The sequence below is a fragment of the Akebia trifoliata genome, chromosome 13 (assembly GCF_017979445.1).
Source record: "Akebia trifoliata isolate Shusen 1 chromosome 13, ASM1797944v1, whole genome shotgun sequence".
Taxonomy (NCBI): domain Eukaryota; kingdom Viridiplantae; phylum Streptophyta; class Magnoliopsida; order Ranunculales; family Lardizabalaceae; genus Akebia; species Akebia trifoliata.
Genome location: NC_141387.1, coordinates 814494 through 836337, shown reverse-complemented (window position 1 = coordinate 836337; position 21844 = coordinate 814494). Strand labels below are relative to the sequence as shown.

The 21844-nt window shown below is 35.8% G+C and overlaps 2 protein-coding genes and 1 pseudogene across 5 annotated transcripts; 1 reads left to right on the top strand and 2 right to left on the bottom strand.

The window, feature by feature from the left end:
• The first annotated feature begins 614 nt into the window (after positions 1 to 614).
• LOC147387106 (uncharacterized) lies at positions 615 to 7009 on the top strand. Its single transcript, XM_086421072.1, has 3 exons — positions 615 to 872; positions 970 to 1164; positions 6414 to 7009. Exons 1-3 carry the CDS (start codon positions 674 to 676, stop codon positions 7007 to 7009), a joined length of 990 nt encoding a protein of 329 aa, XP_086277198.1. The 5' UTR covers positions 615 to 673.
• Positions 7010 to 7238: 229 nt separating this feature from the next.
• LOC147387105 (scarecrow-like protein 21 pseudogene) lies at positions 7239 to 11532 on the bottom strand (annotated as a pseudogene). Of its 3 annotated transcripts, none has more exons than XR_015171326.1 (2): positions 11288 to 11532; positions 7239 to 9302 (listed from the first exon to the last, which is right to left on the bottom strand). The product of XR_015171326.1 is annotated as a scarecrow-like protein 21 pseudogene, transcript variant X2 (transcript). The 3 variants fall into 3 exon arrangements; XR_015171325.1 differs by having other exon boundaries at positions 11313 to 11532; XR_015171327.1 differs by lacking the exon at positions 11288 to 11532 and adding an exon at positions 10858 to 11179.
• A 5238-nt stretch (positions 11533 to 16770) lies between these two features.
• Positions 16771 to 21545, bottom strand: LOC147387104 (uncharacterized). The gene is made up of 5 exons (XM_086421948.1): positions 21051 to 21545; positions 19446 to 19846; positions 19244 to 19293; positions 17114 to 17195; positions 16771 to 16948 (listed from the first exon to the last, which is right to left on the bottom strand). The coding sequence occupies exons 2-5, from the start codon at positions 19684 to 19686 to the stop codon at positions 16902 to 16904; spliced, it is 420 nt and encodes a 139-aa protein (XP_086278074.1). The 5' UTR covers positions 19687 to 19846; positions 21051 to 21545; the 3' UTR covers positions 16771 to 16901.
• Between the last annotated feature and the right edge of the window lie 299 nt (positions 21546 to 21844).

Below are 21844 nucleotides of genomic sequence, written 5' to 3'. Positions count from 1 at the left end.
TCAATCCTTATTACCTTCATCATTTGCGCCACATGTCAAACTGCTATTTGTTTCGTGAGCAAACAATGACTCCTAAGTCCTCTCCAACGTTTATAAGTTCTTCGAAGAACAATCCTAGAGAGACTGCGCAGCTGACTGAGCTGAGGTAGAGTTGTCTCGACGAAAATGGTTCTGAACACACCTCCACGTCAGCGCAGTGTGGCATGAGAAGTCACATTAGCAATTAATTTGGTCTCTGCTGGCTGCTGCCACCTGTCGTTTTGTACTGTTTTTATTTAGCTGACATCTCCAATTGGGTCTTTAAATGCAGTCTGGAGAAACAAACGAACTACCTGCAGAAACTTACCCATATCAGTAAAATGATAAGGTTTCGTCTCACACCAATCTTTCGGGAAGGCAAAGAAAAGTGGCCACGTAGCATTGTTGGAATTTTCCATTTCACAATCTTTCTAGCAATAGAAAGAGGTGTGAGCAAGCAACACTGCTTTACTTTGCCCTTAAAGGTAAGTACTTGTGCTGCTTTAATGGTTTATATTTTAATTAATTTCTAGAATCATACTGAAATATATTATATAGTTTTATATTGTTTTTGGTTATTTTTGGGCAGGTTGAAGAAGATAGGAGACATAAAGAGAGGAAGAAAGCTTTTAATTTACAAAAGTCAAAGAGAGAGATGTATAACGTTTGGTTATCTTTCAAAGAGACAATTAATTGCAAGAGTAGCAAATCAATGACTAATGTTCATCAACCAAAGAAATTTTTTAAAGATTGGAACCATATAGTTGAGAGGAAGGATTCAATGAGAAAGCTCTTTCTTTCAATAGATAATCTCATTTCCTCAGAAAATCGCACCCCAGAGAAGAGATTTCATGGTAAATTCTTCTTTGTAGTGCTGCATTCTCCATGTATAGAGTTCTACACACATATATACTTCTCTCATGCTAAGCTAACCACACCATATATGTGCAGTATCTTTCAAAGACACATCCAAGTGCTGTAGTACTGGAAAATCGATGACTGATGTTCACCAATCAAAGAAAATTTTCCAGGATAGAAGCAACATAGTTGAGAGGGAGAATTCTGTGATAGAGCTCTACCTTCCAAGCGAAAGTCCAATCGAAAATCTCCTTTCTTGGAAAAATTCTACCCGAGAGAGATTTCACGGTAAATTCTTCTTTGTTTTGTAGTTCTGCATTCTCCACGCACGAGAGATTTTTCTGGGACCGAGTTGCACACCACCTAATTATTGATTGCAGTCCATCACTTATAATTTCCATTTGGAGGATTTCACTCAGAAAATAATTTAAAAGAAAATTTTCCTTTTCTTTTTTTATTGTTTTTATTTTTCCTTAATTAATTATGACCAATAAAATTATTGTTGGTTAAGAAATTTTTGCAAGAAATATTTTGTCAATTCGAAATCATGTTTACGAAGTTACCTTCTCTTAAAATACACAGGTTCATATTAATTTCTAAACAAAGATTAGAAAATTAGTGCCTTAAATTAAATTTGAGCCAAAGAGAACATGAGAAAAGAAATACATGAGCAAATAATACAAAATTACAAGTTAAAATAAATATTATATATTGAAGTGCAAATAGTAGGTAAAAACAGAGATTATACAAATAAAGGATTTTTTAAGGTTGGTGTGCAACTAGTCAATCCCTTTTTTTCTCACAGAAAAGTCAATTTTAGCCTTGCTTGTTTGCAACGTAAACTATCACAAATACAGAATTTTGTATTTGCAGAATTTTGTATTTATTGAAATTTACATAATTTTGTGATTAGGGTGCTTGGTTGTGTCCAATGGAAAATTTTACGTTTGCTTGATTATCACGTAAACGTAAAAAAAATAATTGAAAAAAATTATTATTTTTCTTTTTAAAACCTTGCTTAAATTTAAATAAAAAAAAGGATAAATAGTTACATATTACTTTAAAACAAATAAAAAAATTACAGACAAAGCATTTTCATATAAGTCATACAATGATATTCTCTTTAAACTAGGATTACAATAGAAATCCAAAATTTCTTTAATCACCTATAATTTACCTTAAACATCTACTACATTATACCAACTTCCACTTGTTAATTTTTCATTTTGGAAAGAAATCCCATTGCCCCAAACAAGTCAATATTAGCACTGATAGTGCCTAATGTAACTCGCCCTAAACTCATTTTAATACCCTACATCTAATGAAATATATATATTTTTTAATTTATAAAAAATAAATATAAATTAACGAGGTAAGAATTCTACCCCTCGTTTTTCTTATATTTAAAAAAATGTCAATATTTAATTTTTTTGTTTTTTAATTTTAAAATATAAATAGAAACTAGTTCCAAGTAAGATTCTATCTCACGATTTTTTGTCTAAATAATAATTATATTAACTTTAGATAATGTTTAAGAAATTGGGGAAAGCTAGAGAGAGAGAGAGAGGTTTAAGAAGTTAGAGAGAGGAAACTTAACATAACGTAAATTTTTGTGGAAGTATTTTCTCCACAATACTTTACGATGATTTCGTTGTAATTTTAATTAAATTTTGTATTGCTTTACGGTAGGACCCACTAGAATTTTAGCATCCAAGCACCCACATCCTGCAAATAAACGTAAACATTTCTATTTGCATTTGTCTACGGTGTAAACAAGCAAAATTTCACATAATTCCAGATGACCAATCACACCATGACTAACGAGGGTAATTTTGTAATCTAGGGATGCTCACTACACATGGGTTCGTGTTACATTGACTTTTTCTGTGAGCAAAAAATCTTTCTTCCATGTACTACTTAGATAACGACCCCAACATATCTTTGCGGCATGTTTTGGACCAACAATGATGGTTAATTGGTGGATTTGGGCTGACCCAAGCTAACTCCTAGTCCCAGCCCGAGCTACCTAGCCCAGCACTAGCCATACCAATTTCGACCCGAACTGCCTAATAAAGTTGACTATAATTTTTTTTTTCTCTAGCTCACTTACAGGACAAATATATATGAATAATTTTTGAATCGTGATAACTGACTACTCCATGTGGCAAACTTAATCAACTACCCTGACGTGACTAGTTAGGGAACCGTAGATCTGCGCTCTTGAGGGAATCATTTATCCCGAGTAGAGCAGATCTACGGTTCCCAAACTTATCACGTCAGGTAGTCAATTGAGTTTGCCACGTGGGGTAGTCAGATTATCACGACTCATAATTTTTTGATGATCCAACCATTCATCAATGAGCCGTGCTGGGGTGACATTGGGATTTACTGCGAATTTTACATTTCTAACATGGGGTATGCACATAACCGTAGATATGTTTCCTTGAGACACAAGTTCAAAGCATTTACGGTTATGTGCACACCTCCACGTTAGAAATGTAAAAAACGCAGTAAATCCAATGTCACCCGAGCATTACCTGTGTTCATAGGCTCCCATCCATAGTAATAAAAATCGGTGATTTTTTTTTTAAAAGTTGCATTTAAAATGCAACTAACATCCCAACATTTGAAATGGTAAAAAACAAAACACGTATTTTTCATGTGTAACAAAAATAGTCTGACTTTTTCACAATTTTTTCCCATTTTTTTTTTTTCACAGGCACAAAATTTTAAATATTTTCTCTCTTTTTTTTTTTTTTTTTTAAATGTGGGATTTGATGCATAATAGAATTTGGTAATTCATAAATGTAAAAATAGGGGATTTGATGATGATAACTTGATTTTATGAATTTTCATTCCATATTTTTTTTTATAACTTTTAATATACTTTTTTATCTTTTATATTCTTCATTTTTTTTCCCCCCATTTTTAATGGGTTTTTTTTTCCCGAAGTTTTCTCTTGCCAATTTAAACCTGTACTCGTACTCCGACTTTGTGACTATCTCCCCCATGAGGGTTTATCTCAAGTTTTGTAATGTGTTGGCCTAATCTTGAAAAGAGGTTAAAACAGCACTTCTATCAAACAATATCATGAGAAGGCCTAATCTTGAAGGTAATGCTTAAGGGTTGATTGTTCATATATCAGTGAGAAGAACAACGGATAAGGGATTTGAAAACAATATTAATCTATCCAAATCGAACTACTACAAAAAAAAAATGTGGTCACATCAAAAGGAATTGTCCGGCTCATAAGAATAGTTCTAATAGCATGATTGTTGCAGTAGAAAGTGATGATCACTACAGATATATTCTCACAATCTCTAAAGGTATACACATTTTTTCTCATGATAAGGGAATGTTAGATTTAAGTTGATTTATCCATACATACTCCAAAGATAATATTTTGATACATTCTAAGAGAGGAAGATAGATGGTGTCTCCTTGGGTAACGGATCAATTTGTCATACCACGAGAGTTGGTACGGTATATATCAAAATGTTTGATGGAGTGATACACACTTTGGATGGTGTGACTTTTGTCCCAAAAATGCGAAAAAATCTAATATCACTTGGTAAGTTGGACTTCATCGATTGTAAGTATTCAACGGGAGGTGGAAATATAAAAATCACATGTGGTTCATTATTCTAATGAGGGGAGAAAAGTGTGGTAAGTTGTATCGTTTGGTTGGAAATGTCATGGTGCATGATATTTCCAAGACCTTGACGGAAGGTTGAAAATGTGTTATACATAGTAGTAGACGTCTACATAGAGTCTTTTTCATAGATGGGCCGTGCAAAGATTGATTTGTATTTTCAAGTTATAGATGACTATGAGGAAGTTCCTACAATTCGAGAAGCCAAGTCCAAGTCTCTCTTTGGAATTGACTAGGCAATCGGCTCAGGATAGCTACACATGTGCATTGGCCATGTGATCAAGTCGGGCTGGACCAGGATGATTTAATGCTGTGTAGCTGGTGGTTCTTAACGACCAATGTTTGTTTGTGGTATTAGCAGAGAAGTAACTGAGTCAGTTTGATTCAGGTTTGAGGTGGAGTTGCATCCTGGGCATAAGTGATGCAAAGTTCCTTGGGTGAAACATGTGGTATTTAAGTCAAAGCGAAACGGAGAGCACGTGTGATAGGTTACTATCCCAGGTCTTTAGTGTGATATAATTCAAGCCAAAAAATGAAATTTCATAATATTTTCTTTTGTCTTGTTTTTTTTTCTTCCTATTTTTGGAGTTTCTATTTTTTGGGGAGATAGACACATGTTAATAACTCCCGACTTTATAAATGGAGACCTCTAGGTTTGTAAAAAAAAAGGGGAGGGGGATAGTGATTGTTCTCGATCTAATCTGTGGACATGAGTACATTGTCGAACCACGTAAATTCTTGTGTTTGTAAGATTGTCTGTTCTTCTTGTTATTTCATTTCATTTTATTTTTTCACACCTCCTCTCATCCTTCTTGTCTCAGTCGTCATCTCCTACTTTTTCCCTTTTTTTTTTTTTTTTTTTTCCTTCAATGGACTATGCGGCAGTACCCGTGGAATGAACATCAGTTGCTAAAGCTCTTTCCTAACAGGAGCTTATGGAACTTCTCAAGTTCCGCAAAGTCTTCCTCGCTTTATGCCACAGTCATTGAAACACTCATGTGATAATCCATGTGGGGCCAAGTAAGATTTGAAACATGGTTTCAAATATCGTTCGAAACCAAGATGACTTGCCCTAGTCATCTCGATATCATCTATGAGCTAGACGAATAGACATGGCATCTCAATTGTGCCATATCTTGTGAGATAAATGGGATGACTCGGACAAGATTTTGTCCGAGTCAATCAGGATTTTGTATATTTTACATAAAACAATTATTTTCTAAGTATAAATTCATATTATCTAAATAAAATATGATTTTATGACCAAACTTCTTCTAATTTAACTTATATTTTTTAAAATTAAAATTATTTTCATATAAATATATTTAAATAAATAATTGTAAAGCGATAAAGAGATTTTTTTTAATAAAAATGAAAAGATAAGTCTTCCCGGTAAATCTCTTGCTAATATATGAGATTTCCTATTTAAATCTATAGTAATCAGTCTTTTAGCTTTACTGAGTATTGTTGAGTGAAGTATTAGGTGATTGCTTTTTCTTTCTATTTTGGTACATATGAGTAGTTTATAACGATTTTGGCTATAATGTTAAGAGAACTCAATTGAGAATTCTGCTCAATGGTTGCAGTGGTGAGATTGGTCTCACTGGGGAGGTGGTTCAAATTGTCTTCTCTAAGAATCGCTCCTCAGTTCACACGACAACTCATTTAGACTATAGTTTCTTAGATGTTATTATTCTGGTTCAATTTCTCAGACTGAATTGCTTAGGGGGAGGTTGTTTTACTTTCTCTCAATAGTCTTTATTGGCTTCAACACTCGATCGGATTAATTAGCTCACATCTAATGAGCCTATATTTGTATGTGAAGGTCCACCAAGGTATGTCTAAAGCATGACCAATTTCATTCTAATTACACTTATTTTTGCAGAGCTTAACATTGGCCACCCATCAAGGGATGTCATCGAGATGATCTTTAGAAATGCATCAATGAGCCCTTCAAAGCACATGGAAAATATTGCAAAGGTCTTAAAGGTGAAAAACTCTATAGAGACTCTTGGAAGGTTTGAAGTGTACAGAGAGATGGTGAAGAAGAAAGCCCATAGCCAATACACGAAGCACCAGCGAAGCATTGTAGATGGGAATGAGCTCTTACAATTCTACAAGACAACCATCAGTTGCTGCTTGCAAAAGTTGGACAAGGTGTCCGAGCTTTGTCAAAACCCCAGATGCGGAGTTTGTAGGATTATTCAATCCGGTTTCAACACCGAAGACACGAAGAAGAATGGAATTCGGCTGAGTTCAAGAAGTGAGACATTGAGTGATGACAGGATTGGCATCACTGCCAAGGGAGAGAATGTGAAAAGGGCGGTAGTAGTATGTAGAGTAATTGCTGGAGCAGTCGTGAATATGGTTGGAGAAGGGTTTGATTCAGTTGGTATCGAAGGGTTACATTCCAAAGTAGAACAATTGTTTGTGAGGAATCCAGATGCTGTCCTTCCTTGCTTTGTCATAGTTTGTGCCTGAGGTGTAGAAGTTTGAATAATTGTAATTTGTTTCATATGTTATGTAATGTAATATTCAACGTAACTGATAATCATTCTTTTCCACACCAATAGACAAAAAAAATTGGCCCAAGATCTTGGGTTCAAACCAAGGTTCTTTGCAACAACAATTAGAAACAAGTCTATAGCTCAACTAGTTGATGTTCTGCACCACAACCATAAGGTCGTATGTCCCAGTCTACACAACAAAGAAAACGTAAATTACTAATATAAATAACCTATGGCTTAATAGGATAATCCGAACATCTATTGTATCATTTGTGTATGATCAGCTGAATTACCGAAAAGCAAAGCATGTTTCTTCTTTAACATTGCATCCTGATAATGATGAATGACACCCATGCACAAGAGGCTACCAAGCACTAGTAATTGCCATGTTGTTATCTCCAAGCACAAGAAGCTACCAAATCTGTGTTCATCCAGCCAAGATAAAGAGCTCCATCTCTTTCTTCAAGTCTATATTTCTCGCAATAATTCTTCAACAGAGTCTTGATGGTGGCATTGACCATTGAGTTCAATGGGTAAGGAGTAAATCCAGCCATACTAAACCGAGATCTCCACTTCCCAAGAAGCTCATGTCGCTCCACCCTCTCCGCCCCCTCACATGCTATGATATTGACCATGTCTCGTGCCAGGCAATGCTGCTCAACATTGATTCTTTGATTATGCTCCCTTGGGAGGGTCATGTCAATCGACTCAAAAATAGCCGTATAATAATTCAGGGTCTGGAGGAATCGTGGAAAGAACGGGGCTGTATTGGTGTTAGATTCTTTTTCTACAAGGGTCACCACCTTGGGTGACAAGCTCTTGACCAATCTTAACAGACGATCCCGGTGATTCTGAGTGCTCACACTCTCGTCAGGCATACGGTGCAACATGAATGTGAAATTCACAGCCAGAGCCTCCCCGGGTTGAACCCCAAGATTTTCAAGCCCAACTTCACAACCAGATGTGGCCCCAACATGGAACTCAAACGGCACCCTATATGATTTAGCATGTCTAGATAGCCTCTGGCCCACAATATGAAGTCCTCCACCCCGGGCATATGCTGATGTGGAATCATCGATACCTGTGATACGGACATGTGGGGCCCCACCAGGGCGAGCTGCAAGTGCTTGGATCAGGGTCATCCATTGGCTTCCTTGTGCAATCTGGAAGTCAATTATGTGAATTCGGTTTTCATTCTTCACGGCATCCGCAATGGCACCGTTTGCGGACATGTATCCAAACTTGAAGTATGGGCAGACCTCATAGAGTATGTGCATGTAAGAGAGGAGTTCAGAGCTCGCGGGTTCTTTGCACCTCAGTGCATTGTAGATGGAGCTCCCTGATGAGGCCAACCTCGCAACAAGTCCTTCCAACATGTAGGCACCAAGACGCTGGATTGGCGTCCCAGACACAGAAACCATCAGCCTTAACTCAGACATCAACCAATCAGCTGTCAACGGATCATTATCTGACACAGCTTTGGCACACGCAACAAGTACCTGTTTTAAGTCCCCTCTAGGGATCAAACCTGTCACTGGTATCTGTTTCTCTGGCTCCAATGAGGCTTGAAAAGTGTTATCGAAGCTGTCCACAATGTCTGAGTCAGGTCCCAGCATTGCAGTTTCTAATTCTTTCAGTTTGTGCCTCAAGTCAGTGACACTGTCGGTATTAATGGGTGCACTTATTGGAGACCCATAGGTGTTATCTGTGGACCGATGCGGATCTGATTGGCATGATACAGGGCTTCCATTAAGTGAAAAACTGATTGTAGCTGGGGAACGGTGAACACTATAACCACCGGCTGCAGAGGATGACTCCAAGGTGCAGTATTGTTCACGAAAAGTCTGAACGGGCTGATGGGTTCCTTGGCTGCGGTCATCGGAGTATAGGTGGTCTAGAGTTTGAAAAATCTGGGGAAAGAAATAGGACCCAGACCCTTGCATAGGGTGATGGTACAACCTGTGATACCCACCCAGATTGTCGTGGTCCCAAGAAGCGTTCATTGAAGTATTACCGACTAGCTGACTTAGGGAGGTCACTTGAACTCCAGAGGTATACGGACAGCCCTCTATGCCAGAACCACCCTCAGACCTTGATTGAGAACTCATCTTCTGAAAGCTAACAATTCATGGATGGTTTTTGGTATTCATGGCTGATACATAGGTATCCATAACAGCCAAATGAATTGTTTGTTCACTGCTACAGGCCTCCATTTTACTGAATTCTTCAGCAAATCCATCACCGTCTTTATTTTTTCCAGGCGACATCTGCTTTGGAGGAAGGATAGTTCAATTAGGTGATGGAATCCGTAAAGAACATTAAATAGAATCAATATATCTAGGACAGTGAAATTGGTCAAAGAGAATGAACAGAAACACAGAGAAAACAAAAGGAAATATGGAGGAAAATTGTATGAAATTTCAGGTTTTCTCACTCATTTGTCACCTACATTTGGTGCATTCTAGACAGGGAAAAGGGATAAAACATTTGGTTCGAGCCACCTCTTTGATCTACTAATAGCCATAAGTTAGATATGTTTACCCCAAAAGACCGATCTAATGGGGAAGGCGCAACTATGAATATAAGAGGGTGGTCACGGGTCGAACTGGGGCACGATACGGAGACCCAGGAGCAGAGGCGGATATCAGAACACTCAACACTCCCCCTCACTCATAAGGGTGGAAAATTCCCTCGAGGAGACTCAAACCCGTGACCAATACGAACCTAGTACTTTGATACCATGTTGACAAACCATTTAATCCCAAAGACCGATCTAATGGGAAAGGTGCAACTTTGAATATAAGAGGATCATGGGCTGAACTGGGGCATAGATACATGAGCACATGACCCTAGGAGCAGGGGCGGATAACACAACACTCAACAAGGTAGTGTCACTATTTGATCTATAAACTCATCTCCAAGGCCCCTAGTTAGGTCTAATATGCGGCACACATGTTTGTTCTCGCTTTTGCAATGGATCTTGTAGAAATATAAGAGAAATACATCTCCAAGATGCAAAACAGATTCAAATACCTTAAGAGGATATAACAAGCAAATTCTGAGGTTGAATCAATAGATGATGTTCTATGACCATTAATTACTTTAAGTAGGAATGGATTTGGGTGTGGGAGCAACAGATTCATGAAATTCATTTAACATACATATAAACAATATGGAAAAAAAATAAATGTACTTATAACTAAGAAAATATAGAAATTAATTCTTGAATTTTGTTGTTATGCTCATTGCATTTGAAGCTTTTTTTTGTTTTGGGATAAATGTTTGGAGTTGGCTTTGAGTATATCCACAAACAACATGTCTTACAAATGACAATAAAAGTGTTTGGTGAAGAAAATTCTATCCCAGATGCCACAAACAATGCCTTTCAGTAACCAAGTTCATAAGAACTCAAAATTCTTAAAAAAATTCCACCTTAAACCCAAAATTTCTACTGGAACAAGTGAACCCATTACCCAATGAGCACCATCATTTGAAGAGGGGAAAAAATGTGCATTTCCAGAAGAAAAATTTTCAAAATTTAAATCAATAAGATGCTCAACAAACAACCACCAACCCAGTTCACTAAACAATAAGATATTACAGAAAATAAGTCATCTAGATCCTTGATTTGAACCTGAAGCATCTGAAATCAAGAACTAAATCACCAATACAAACACATAATCATAATAAAACAACTAAGAACATTAAAAAGTCCAAAAACAAGAAGACCAAAACATCAACAACAGCTTCTCAGATTACCAGTAAAAATACTTCACAAGAGACATAAATAAAAAAAGACTCCACCTTTCACAAATATCTTACCAGCACAGTTTTGCAAATCATGAATCCTCAGAAAAAAACAGAGAAGCCTTCAAATTTCAATCAAGGCCATTGTAACCCCACATCAAAACTATAGCTCAAAATCTTTTCTTTTCAGCTCAAAGACTCCACTTCTCAAATATTACTCACCAACCCATTCTCAGAATACATGAATTCCTTAACAAACAAACCAACCCCCGAACTGAAACTCAACCAAAATATACAAAAATCACAACTGAACTGTAACCCAAAACCTTGTCAAGTTCATATTAAACAGACCCACTTGGCCACTCTAGGCTTTAGCAGTAAAAAAATAATAAAAAGAAAAGAACACACAGAGATCTCACCAAAAAATAAAAAACCCAGAATGCATAACTATAACCATAAGAATAAAAAATCCAATGAAGAATATATATATATATATATAGATTACCATATCAAATCAGTAGATGACGAACCTTGAACTTTGTCTGTGTGGACTCCAAGATTTACTGCAGTACTTGACCTAAAACAAAGGACTTGTTTAGGAGAGAGCGACTGAAGAGTCCCTCCCTCCCTTGATAATAGAAACATCTGTATTTAATACCCATCGCTGCTTCTTGGGAGTTGGGCAAGGCATCTATGTTTGGGTTAATGACAAGAAACCCCTTCATCAACCTTACCAACTGTAAATTTAGTTTTGATAGATCCCATCTCTTTATAATGTTTCTCTTTCATATTTTAACTAATAAAGTTTCTCTTTATTATAGGTATAGTACACCCTATTAGAGTCTGCACCAATGGTAAAATTTCATCTTCTTTTCATCCTAGATATGAGAAAAAGATTCCCAAACCATTGAAATAAATATTCCTTAAAAACAACAAAACATTTTATCTTTAAAAATATTTAAAATTAACTATGATTTATTTAAGTAAAAATATGAGTCAACAATCTCAATCTCAAGGAATGTTTACTTCATTTTTTATTTTTTTTCACACAAGACTTTTAGCATACCTAACTAATCTTCGGGACACCTCCAATTCCCTCTCAAGGGATGCACATTTCATTTTATACACAAATGGTATTTGTAGGAGCCGTGATTTTCTGACACAAACCCCCTAATGTGACGTGAGTTAGAATCATAGTTTTTTTCCCTTGAGATACACAATGTACATCCTCATAAATATGTGCAATTGTGTATCCCAAGAAAATGATCTATGGTTATAGCACATGTCATGTTGGGGGTATAAGGGCCTGTGTCAAAAAGGGAAGCGTTAGAAAATCATTATTCTTTTTGTAATCTAAGAGTTATGTCTATACACTTGAAGTTTAGGTATAGGTCTCGTGATTGATGTTTTTAATATTGAAATGTTTTTCATGTAAAAGTCATAGCACGTTGGTCTTTTGTTCCTTTATTTTCTTATTTCTATTCTTTTTTTTAAGAGTCGTGATTTTCTAACTCCCTTCCGACAAACTCCCCCACTAGCTCTCTTGACATGGATGTGTAGTTGTGTATACCAAGGAAATAAAACTATGGTTTTTGCACATGCATGATAGGGCAATTAGAAAATCATTGTTCTTTGTTTAATTATATCTTTGATTAGCTAGTAAAGGGAAAGTAAGTAAAGATTTTTGAGAGCTTCTATTGTCACACCAACTTTTGTTAACACAACTCCAAGATGTGTGTTAATTCTTTGATGATTTACATACGAATTGGGGTTGGTGTTAAAAAAACTGATGTGGCAATCTTTTCTCACCATTTACATTAAAAACCCAATCAACCACCTAAAATTAAAGAGATCAAATAGGCGGGGCTTTCTTTTTTTGCTTGCAATGCTGGTCTTTAGATAGAATCATCAATCTCTACGGTGAATTACTTTGTATCTATTCAACCTAATTTTTAATCCATTGTTTTCAACCTCACCTTAACCCTTTATAGAAAATTCTTGATTTTTGTGTAAAAAATTCCATCGTCTTCTGTTCTCTAAAATTTTTATTTTGCTCTTGAGGATTGATGGTTGAATAGATAAAATCTTGATGTTGAAGATGAAAGAAAAAAAAAAATTATTTAGGACATAAAGATGATTAGTTTTGGGATTAAAAATCAAGGGTTTTTTTTTTTACTAAGTATTGAAGAAGAGTGTCTTTAAGTAATTTTCAATTAGTCCATTACTCATTACTGGAGAAAGAGGTAAGAGGAGGGGGCATGTCATTGGATTGAAAATAAAGGATATCTCAAATATTTATAAAAATGTGGAGGGGTATTTTTAGATCACCCTTTTTTTGGTGGGGGACAAGGGTAATTTGGTTATTTTGTTTGTGACTCTTGCTCCATCACACGAATGTACGGCTAATAAGGGAGAAAGAACACAGGATCCATGCCATGTATCTCAAGGAACCATTTCATCTGGGAATCTCTAGGATTAGCATCATATCATAGCAACTCGTTTGAGGCTAGTAGTTTGCTTAAATATTTCTTTTATATATATATATATATATAGTTACTTGTCATTGAGAGGGGTAAGCACTCTCATGGGTTTAAATTTCATTTGAGTTGCCTCAGTATTGTCCACCAATGAGATGAGTTGGCAAGTCATTTCAAAGACATGGATTGTTCTAATTCTAACGTATTTTTTTTTTTTAAATCTCAACTGAGATCATCAAATAAATTGGATATCTCATCCGAGATGACTCGGTCTAATTCATGGACGAGACGAGATGTTAAAATGAGTTTTAAAATTATGCATCCTTGCTAAGTTCCAAACTAATTTTCCAATGAATCAAGATCGAGAATGGTGTTTACATGCAGGACTGGTGTTTAAAACACATTGGACTCCAATGTATTTAATCTCCAATTAAAACTTACCACACGTAGATACCGAATGTTACTATAAGAAAGGGACACCGATCTGGATTGCGACTCCCTATCAATATCGTTCTTTTGCCTCGTGGCGAGTCTCAATAAATATGTTTTGGAATCAAATAAGAATGGAAGACAAAGGTTATATATTCTTGCTTCTTTGTCTACAATAAAGAAAGAACAACTTATGGCCCACCTTCCTTGTCTTTAAACAACGTTTCCTTCTCATAAGATCCCCAAATATTGGAAACAAAAAAAAAGGCATCAAAGCTCATGTTCTTATACACCACCAATTAAATCAAACATCTTGAAATCATGCCGGATGGATATCAAGTGGTTGATATTATACTTTTAGATTAATGTATTTATTCTCCGTGTAATGATTTTCTAACTCAACTCTGACATAATAACTCAAAAACTCATTGATGTGGCATGTGCAAGAATCGTAGATTTTTTTCCCTCGAGATACACAACTGCACATGTTTATCTGACATAATAACTCAAAAACTCATTGACGTGGCATGTGGAAGAATCGTAGATTTTTCCATCGGGATACACAACTGCACATCCCCATAAACATGTGCAGTTGTGTATCTCAAGGGAAAAATCTACGATTCTTCCACATGCCACGTCAAGGAGTTTTTAAGTTATTATGTCAGATAAACATGTGCAATTGTGTTTCTTGAGGGAAAAAATCTACGATTCTTGCACATGCTGCAGTTGTGTATCCCGAGGGAAAAAAATCTACGATTCTTGTACATGCCATGTAAGTGAGTTATTTTGTTAGATTGAGTTAGAAAAGCAGCACTCTTATTCTATTGGGGAGTGGAATTACAAACTTCAACTAAGGCCACTATTACTCGTAGAAAAATGATTTTCTAATTCCCCCTCCTTTGACATGCTCCCCCATATTCTCCTGACGTGGCATGTGCTAGAACCATAAAAAAATTTCTCGGGATACACAAATGCACATATTTATGGGGATGTGCAGTTGTGTATCCCGAGGAAATCTATGATTTTAACACATGCCACGTCAAGAGAGTATGAGGGAGTAGGTCAGGGTGGAGGGGAGTCAGAAAATCACGACTCTTACTTGAATAGCTTGAAATTAAGACTTTGTGCATCGAAACAATGTACAATTTGTCATAGTAGAAGGTGGCATGGTAATAGTGCGGACTTACTTAGTAGATGTTAAAGTGACTGAATGGTGAAATAAAATTCATGTTGTTGACCCACATTTTAAAGAGTATGAAAAGGGCAATCATATAATATTTTTTTAAGAGATTTTCTATTTTTGGGGATTTCTGTTTTGAAGGAAGTTTATATATTTTAGTAACTCTTGGTTATATAAATAAAAATTTCTAAGACTGTAAAATTTATGAGAAAATAGTGATTGTTCTTGTTCTGTTCCGTGGACGTAGGCACGTTACCGAGTCACATAAATCCTTGTGTTTTGTGCGAGTGTATTGTTTTTTATTATTTCGTATTTTTCACAAGATGGCAGAGGAGGAACAAAATGAGACCCAAATAAAGAACTTGCATAATTAAGGATTCTTGTGTTTGATTTTCAACAGAAAGTTGTACCTAAAAACATTCTTTCTCCTTCTTTGATGGGCCAACCATGAAACATTGTAGTTCCATCAACTCCTTCTTAACAGTCAAAATCAATCTAGCGTGGCAATATAATATCAAAGAGGCTAATTAGTAGAGCTTCAAGATTAAGTTCACAAGTTTCAAAGGCACCAAATGACAAAAAAAGCCATAATGATGCTTGACTTTCATGCTTCCACCGACCATACATGTCTTTTTGGGGCACTGGTTCATTAAAATACTATAACAAAGGTTTCATTCTCAGCTTTTGTCTGGACTGGATTTTCTCAAGTTAAAAGGTTTTCCAAAATGGATCCAACATTGGAATTTTGGGGTCCCTCATGACTCATTTTTGTTTGTTTATGAGTGGAATATAGGTCCACCATTGATTTTTTAGGGTCATATGTGTAATAATGACCTTCACTACCAAACCAAGACAACTATTTGGTGCAAGGTTTGAATCTTAAACTAAAATTAAATTGGGGTCCTTACCTTCAAGTTTGTGTTCCCTGATGAACCCTTGAAGAAATAGAATAGCAGTCAAAGTCAAAAAAAGAAAAAATAAAAAAGAATTGGAACAAAAAAGAAAAACAAGACAAGAAAAATAGAAGCATTTGGTCATGTAATATAAAGCTAGAAAAATGTGTTTTAGATAGTTAATGTTTTTTTTACAAATATTGTTTATGTTACAATATATGATCTTCCCATAAACCATACCAAGGGGTAGATCATCTGCTTAATTGTCCGATCAATGATCCTTTAATAATCATTGGATTGATGAAAATATCAACCAAATCTAGACCATTCAATCAAAGGCAGCATTTTGGACTGTTCATGACCCACCAACCATGCAAGTTTTTTTTTTTTTTTATTAGTGTAAAAGATTTTATTAAAAGAAATAAAGGGAGACTGAGGAGGGCCCCATTCAAGGAAAAGAGAAGAAAGAAAGAAAAAAAAAAAAAACAATAGAATAAGCAGAACAACCCACCCACAAATACTATATATCACACAAAGAATCCCATCTCACACAAAGTCCTTGCTCGACTTAGACCAAAAATACAGAAGGCCCAAATCTCCATAATCACCGATTGGGACATACTTTCCTTGCTCTAGAATACCCTATTGTTTCTCTCTCTCCAAAGACCCCAAGCAATGGCTGAAGGAAGGATAGCCCATAGATGTCTCTTTGAGTTCATAAACCATGCAAGTTGAATGATCCTATCTGATTGATCAATGGGCTACTCCAGATATAATTCTATCGAGTTTTATTGACCATCCTAAAGTCATGGATTTGTTTTATTAGGGAGAAGGGGCTACCCACAAGTACGGGACCCCGTATGATCGAGTAAAAGAGCGTCAAATTATTATTAGTCTTAAAATAATGGTGAATGCATATAGTGATGGGTATTCATAATATTACTTTCGAAGTGGCCATTTCAGCTAAGATATTAGATATCCATTGATCTATACTTCAATAGAGTTGTGCTAGCGTAAACTTTTAATAGAGCTTATTTATTTGCATGTCAAAAATATACAAATTGTACTTTGCAAACAGCAAATATTACAAAGTTACTGATTTGAGTTTTTGCGAAAACTAGCAGTAACGATAACAAGAATTTAACCTGAAAAGAATCTTTTCCATGACTGCCATGGCAGAAATCCACCTGCGTACAAAAGATCATAACAAAATACAAATATATAAAAAAGAAATCCACGGCTGGTTGATAATGCAAATTTTGGTTAAGAGAAATATTTCTTTAGAAAACAATAAGAAAACCAACTTCATATTGTTAAGAATTCATAAGGAGCGCAGAATTTTTGAAACATACCACAGCGAGGGCAGCGGAAGTAGTATTTTTCCCTTAGAACAAGTCCTGAGCCTTTACAAACCCCGCATTTTCTTTGTGCCACCTACGGTAAAATAATAAGATGTAAAGTATGTCTCTTCAGATAAACTTTAAATGGTTCGTATCAAAGTAGAATTACAAACAATAATCAAGGTTAGTAAGCAATTGCTTGAAGTAGCATATATGGTTTGCCTAGCATAAACTTTCTTTTGATGAGAAAACTAGTCAGTGGTTAGTAATTAGTGGGTGTGAAGGTGGGTTTTGAACCCAGTACTCACAGACTTTACAAACTTCACAAGCTAGTCCCTTCATTTGCTCTAGCATACACATTGTTAGGGACCAATAATATATATGCCACACCAAATTCTTCTAAATGCCCGTTATATACAAAGTGTGAGTACAAAGGGAATGGCGCACTGCAAGCAACATAGTTTGCAACAACAGGATTGTTTTAATGATACTCATAGTAGTATGGATTCCAGTCCTCAAATATCCCAACACCCTTGATGACTATCAGACGGAATGGCCAGATCATCCATTTAATGACTCGGTAGATACCAAAAGTGTGCAAGTTACTCAATCTTTCTAGAAATTTTCCAAAAGTGATCGGTGAACTTCAGGTTTTAATTTGAAATGATTGATCTAGGCACGGCATGAATAGGTAATTTCTTGAGAAACAGATCAACACTTTGAACCAAATGTAGGTTTACCAAATCACAAGTAACGGGCATTCATGGGAATCAAATGTAGGTCATGAAAGTGTAAAAACAAACTGTGCTCCTGTAAGTAATTCGGAAAGTTCTCTCATATCAGATTTCTATCTCAGACTGAGCATTACTTGTTGACTCTTTTAATTCCTAAATGAGAAATCCCTCTAGGAGACTTTGGACTTCAGTTTTTATTAGTTACACATTTTGAATGCAGCATTTGTGGGAGAAAAAAGTGGTTCAGAATCTGAAAATCTAACAAAACAAAGACGTCAAACTCGAGGCACGAAATCACTCTTTAAAATGTTATTCGCTGCCTACTCGAGTGTGAACTCAAGTTTGCAACAGGGCTCCAGTGAAGTGTCTCAAGGATACAATGAGCCCAATCTCTTGATAATAATTTGTCGTCTAGCAAAAAAGGAGAATTGTTTAGACAACTGAAACTGATCAAGTACCAGAAATCGATATTAAGATGGAGGAATTTTTAATCTCTGTGTGCCAGAAAAAAATTCTAAGTCTTGTGCGTACAGATCCGTGCAAAGTGCATCTCAAAATGTTAACCAACCAACTTCTCCAAAAGACCAAACTGATGGAGAGGGGGAGAACTATGAATATAAGAGGGTCATGGGGATTAACTGTTGCATGGCACACCCGAGAGTGGAGGAAAATATACACTCAACACTCCCCTTCGCCCGTAATGATGGAAAGATTCAAACTTGTGACCTATACGAATCTAGCGCTCTGATACCACGTTAACCAACAAACTACTCCAAAAGACCGATCTGATGGAAAAGGGGAGAACTATGAATATAAGAAGGTCATGGGGCTTAAGTGGGGTATGACGCACCCAAGAGTGGAGGAAAATATACACTCAACACAAAAGTGCCCGCATGAACTACGTTTGTGCACCACAGCTACGCCGCGTAGCATAGTTTCTCTCATTTGAATAACAAAAGTAGATAAGTAAGTGAGCCCTATATACTCAATGAATTTCTTGTTCCTTTCCTATGTGGGACTATCTTTTAGGACTTGGTTTTCTCACTTAGCATTCTTGCGACAAAAATACCCAATAACTTACCAAAAATCTCATTTAACATGAAAAATCAAAGATTTTTTGTTTAATTGAATCTAAAACATTTGTATTATTCTAAAGAAAGTAACCATAAATGTAACAGTTTTTACTCTAAGCATGCTAATTCTGAGACTCTTTTTAGTTCTTCATCAAAGCATACTGCTGTATCAAATTATTTTGATTTCTCTCAGATGTTCCATATAGAATCAAAATCTAAATTTAATAGTGTTCTTGTAACATCAAACAAGCCAATTAAATAACCAAAATATACAAAATTCAAAAAATAAATAAAGCACCAAAATTTAATGAAAATAAATGTATGCAGCAACATACGATTCGCTTGCTAAATTCAATCCCCGCAATCACAAATGGTGTCACTCCAGCTGAACAAACTCCAAACAGAATGAATTAGAAATAAAAATAAAACCCAAAATTGAAACATTTCAGAACATAATTGCAAAATTCACACAACAAAGTCTTCCATCTAAGTCGAATTCGGACATATATAAGCAAATTCAAAGAATCAAAAGCAAACCTAGAGCACCGATGAAGATTTCCCAGGTGACCTCAACCTGAGTGGGATCAGTAGTAGAAGCGATTTCGCCAATCGCCGAAATTCTTCGGTGAATGTGGCGAGATCCAATCAAAAGCTTGTTTTTGTTTGTGAAAATGAGATTACAAGTAGGGTTATGGTTAGGGTTTACTGTAATTCTTGGTCTGTAAAGATTCTTTGAGATTCTGAAGATGGGAACATTTGAAGGGATTGAAGATTCCATGTTACACTGTTTGATAGAAGTAAAGCTGTTGAATCTAAATTAGGCCGTTAAGGTTTGGCGCCAATGTGACCACGTCAGCTTGTTTTGTTTGATTTCGCGCCAACGAAACTCGACTCCCTTCTAAGGTGCGATTTAGCAAACGCTTGAGGGATTAACTAACCTGCGCCGAATCCTTATCAGTGGTATACGGTCAGGAAAAAAGTCAATATATAAGGTGGGTCCCACTTGCATGGTCCAGATTAAGTGGTGAAAGTTGTGATTGAAGCATGGTTTTTTTAACTCGGTTTCTCGTCTCGCCTCGTTCAACATTAATACCGAGTTGACTCGAATAATACATCTCGTCATATTCGAGTTGTCTCGTTTGACATTGAGAAATTAGTTTTTAACCATTTAAAAAATCTGAAAAAATTTAAAATTGATTCCTATTAAAAAAAATGAAGTAAAAAAAAAACATAAAATTAAAAAAAATCATAATATACCTTTTAAAATAAATAAATTAAATATTTATCAATCAAACTAAATAAATTAAATATGAATTTTTTTCCCCAAAATCTTACTTTTTTAGGTTCATTTAGTTGCGAAGAGAAGAAAAATCAATTTGGGTGAAAGAATATAAGGTTGAGGACTTTAACTCGTTTGTCTCTTTAACTCGGACGAGATTTTGAAAATCTCATCTAATACGTATCGATTAACTCACGATTTATACATTTTCTGTGAAGCCTCGTTTGTCTCGGACGAGACATTGGAAAATCTCATCTGAGACGTCTACCTTATCTCACGATACGCAATCATCTCAGATTACTTTGTGAGTTGGTCTCGTTCAATTTCGATACCGAATTAACTTAGGCGATACATCTCGATCTCGGACGAGTTTAAAAACCATGGATTGAAGGGCCCAAGGTACACATATTTTAGGATAATTCAGATATGACCTTCTAGATTTTTGTGAATATTAGACATGCTCACGTCAATAATCACGGTGGTCTTCTACAAGCGTAGTTTAAATTTCGTCTAAACCGGAACGACTCGTCCTATACGTCTCAATATAGTCCACCAACAAGATGGATGGACAAGTCAAACTTATCGACGAGATTCAAATATATTGGAAAATTCATCCTAGGCGACTCGGTCTCTTTCCTCGACGAGACGACTAAACAAGTTTTAAAACCATGTCTATGAGAGATTAAAACAAGGTGGCTGAAAACTTTCTTCAATCTATGGGTAAAAATTTTTTTTTTTTTTTTTTTTCGATAACCTCTGATTAATTATTGGGCTTTCTCTATCATTTAGTCTTCTAAATCAATGAAAGAGACAACTTTACCAATTGAAAATAGCCTTAATCTCATGAGAAAGAGCTATCGTACCTCTAGACCACTCAGCACAAGTCTTCAAAACTTCCGCCTTCACATCCCTCATTAATTCTTCTAGGTCCCATGGAGAATTTCATCTGCACGTCCTAACTGATTCTATTAACCTAGGGCTAAGAGGAATTCATTCTTAAACCTTATTTGGCCATTGTGGGGTTTTTTTTGGATTTTCACTATTTGAGATGAGAATTGTCTTTTTGACTGTAAACTTGATCATGATCTAAAAATCTTCCTTCTTTGTTGATGCTAATTTTGTTGATTTCTTCTGATAGTTGGCTTGATCTTGATGTAACGATCTTCTTCGTTTGTTGGTGTTGATTTAGTTGATCTCCATTCTTTCACTACTTCCTAATCAATAGAAGACTAGAAAGAGAGAATGAGAGAAAGATGAGGCCATGATATGATGTCTGTTAAGTATGTTTTGATGGTCAAGTTAGTACTCAGATAGAAAAAGATGAATGAAGGAGAAGATGAGTAGTGTTCAAATATGAAGGTGAGAACTCAACCAAGCCAAGTCAACCCACCTTTTAGTTTCTAGAAGATATACTTATAAGCAAGTCTTAGAAATAGGTGTTATCACATCACTCCTCCAGATGTGTGATAAGCTGGGTAGTTGAGATGCACTTAAGTATGTTTGAAGATGCATTCATCACTTGTAAGCATCATTTGAGTCCAATGTGTAAGTGTCATGGTTTTAAAATTCATTTTGATGTCTCATCTCATCCATGAATAAGATCAAGTCATCTCAGACAAGTTTTCCGATATGTTTGAGTTGTCTCATTCAACAATGA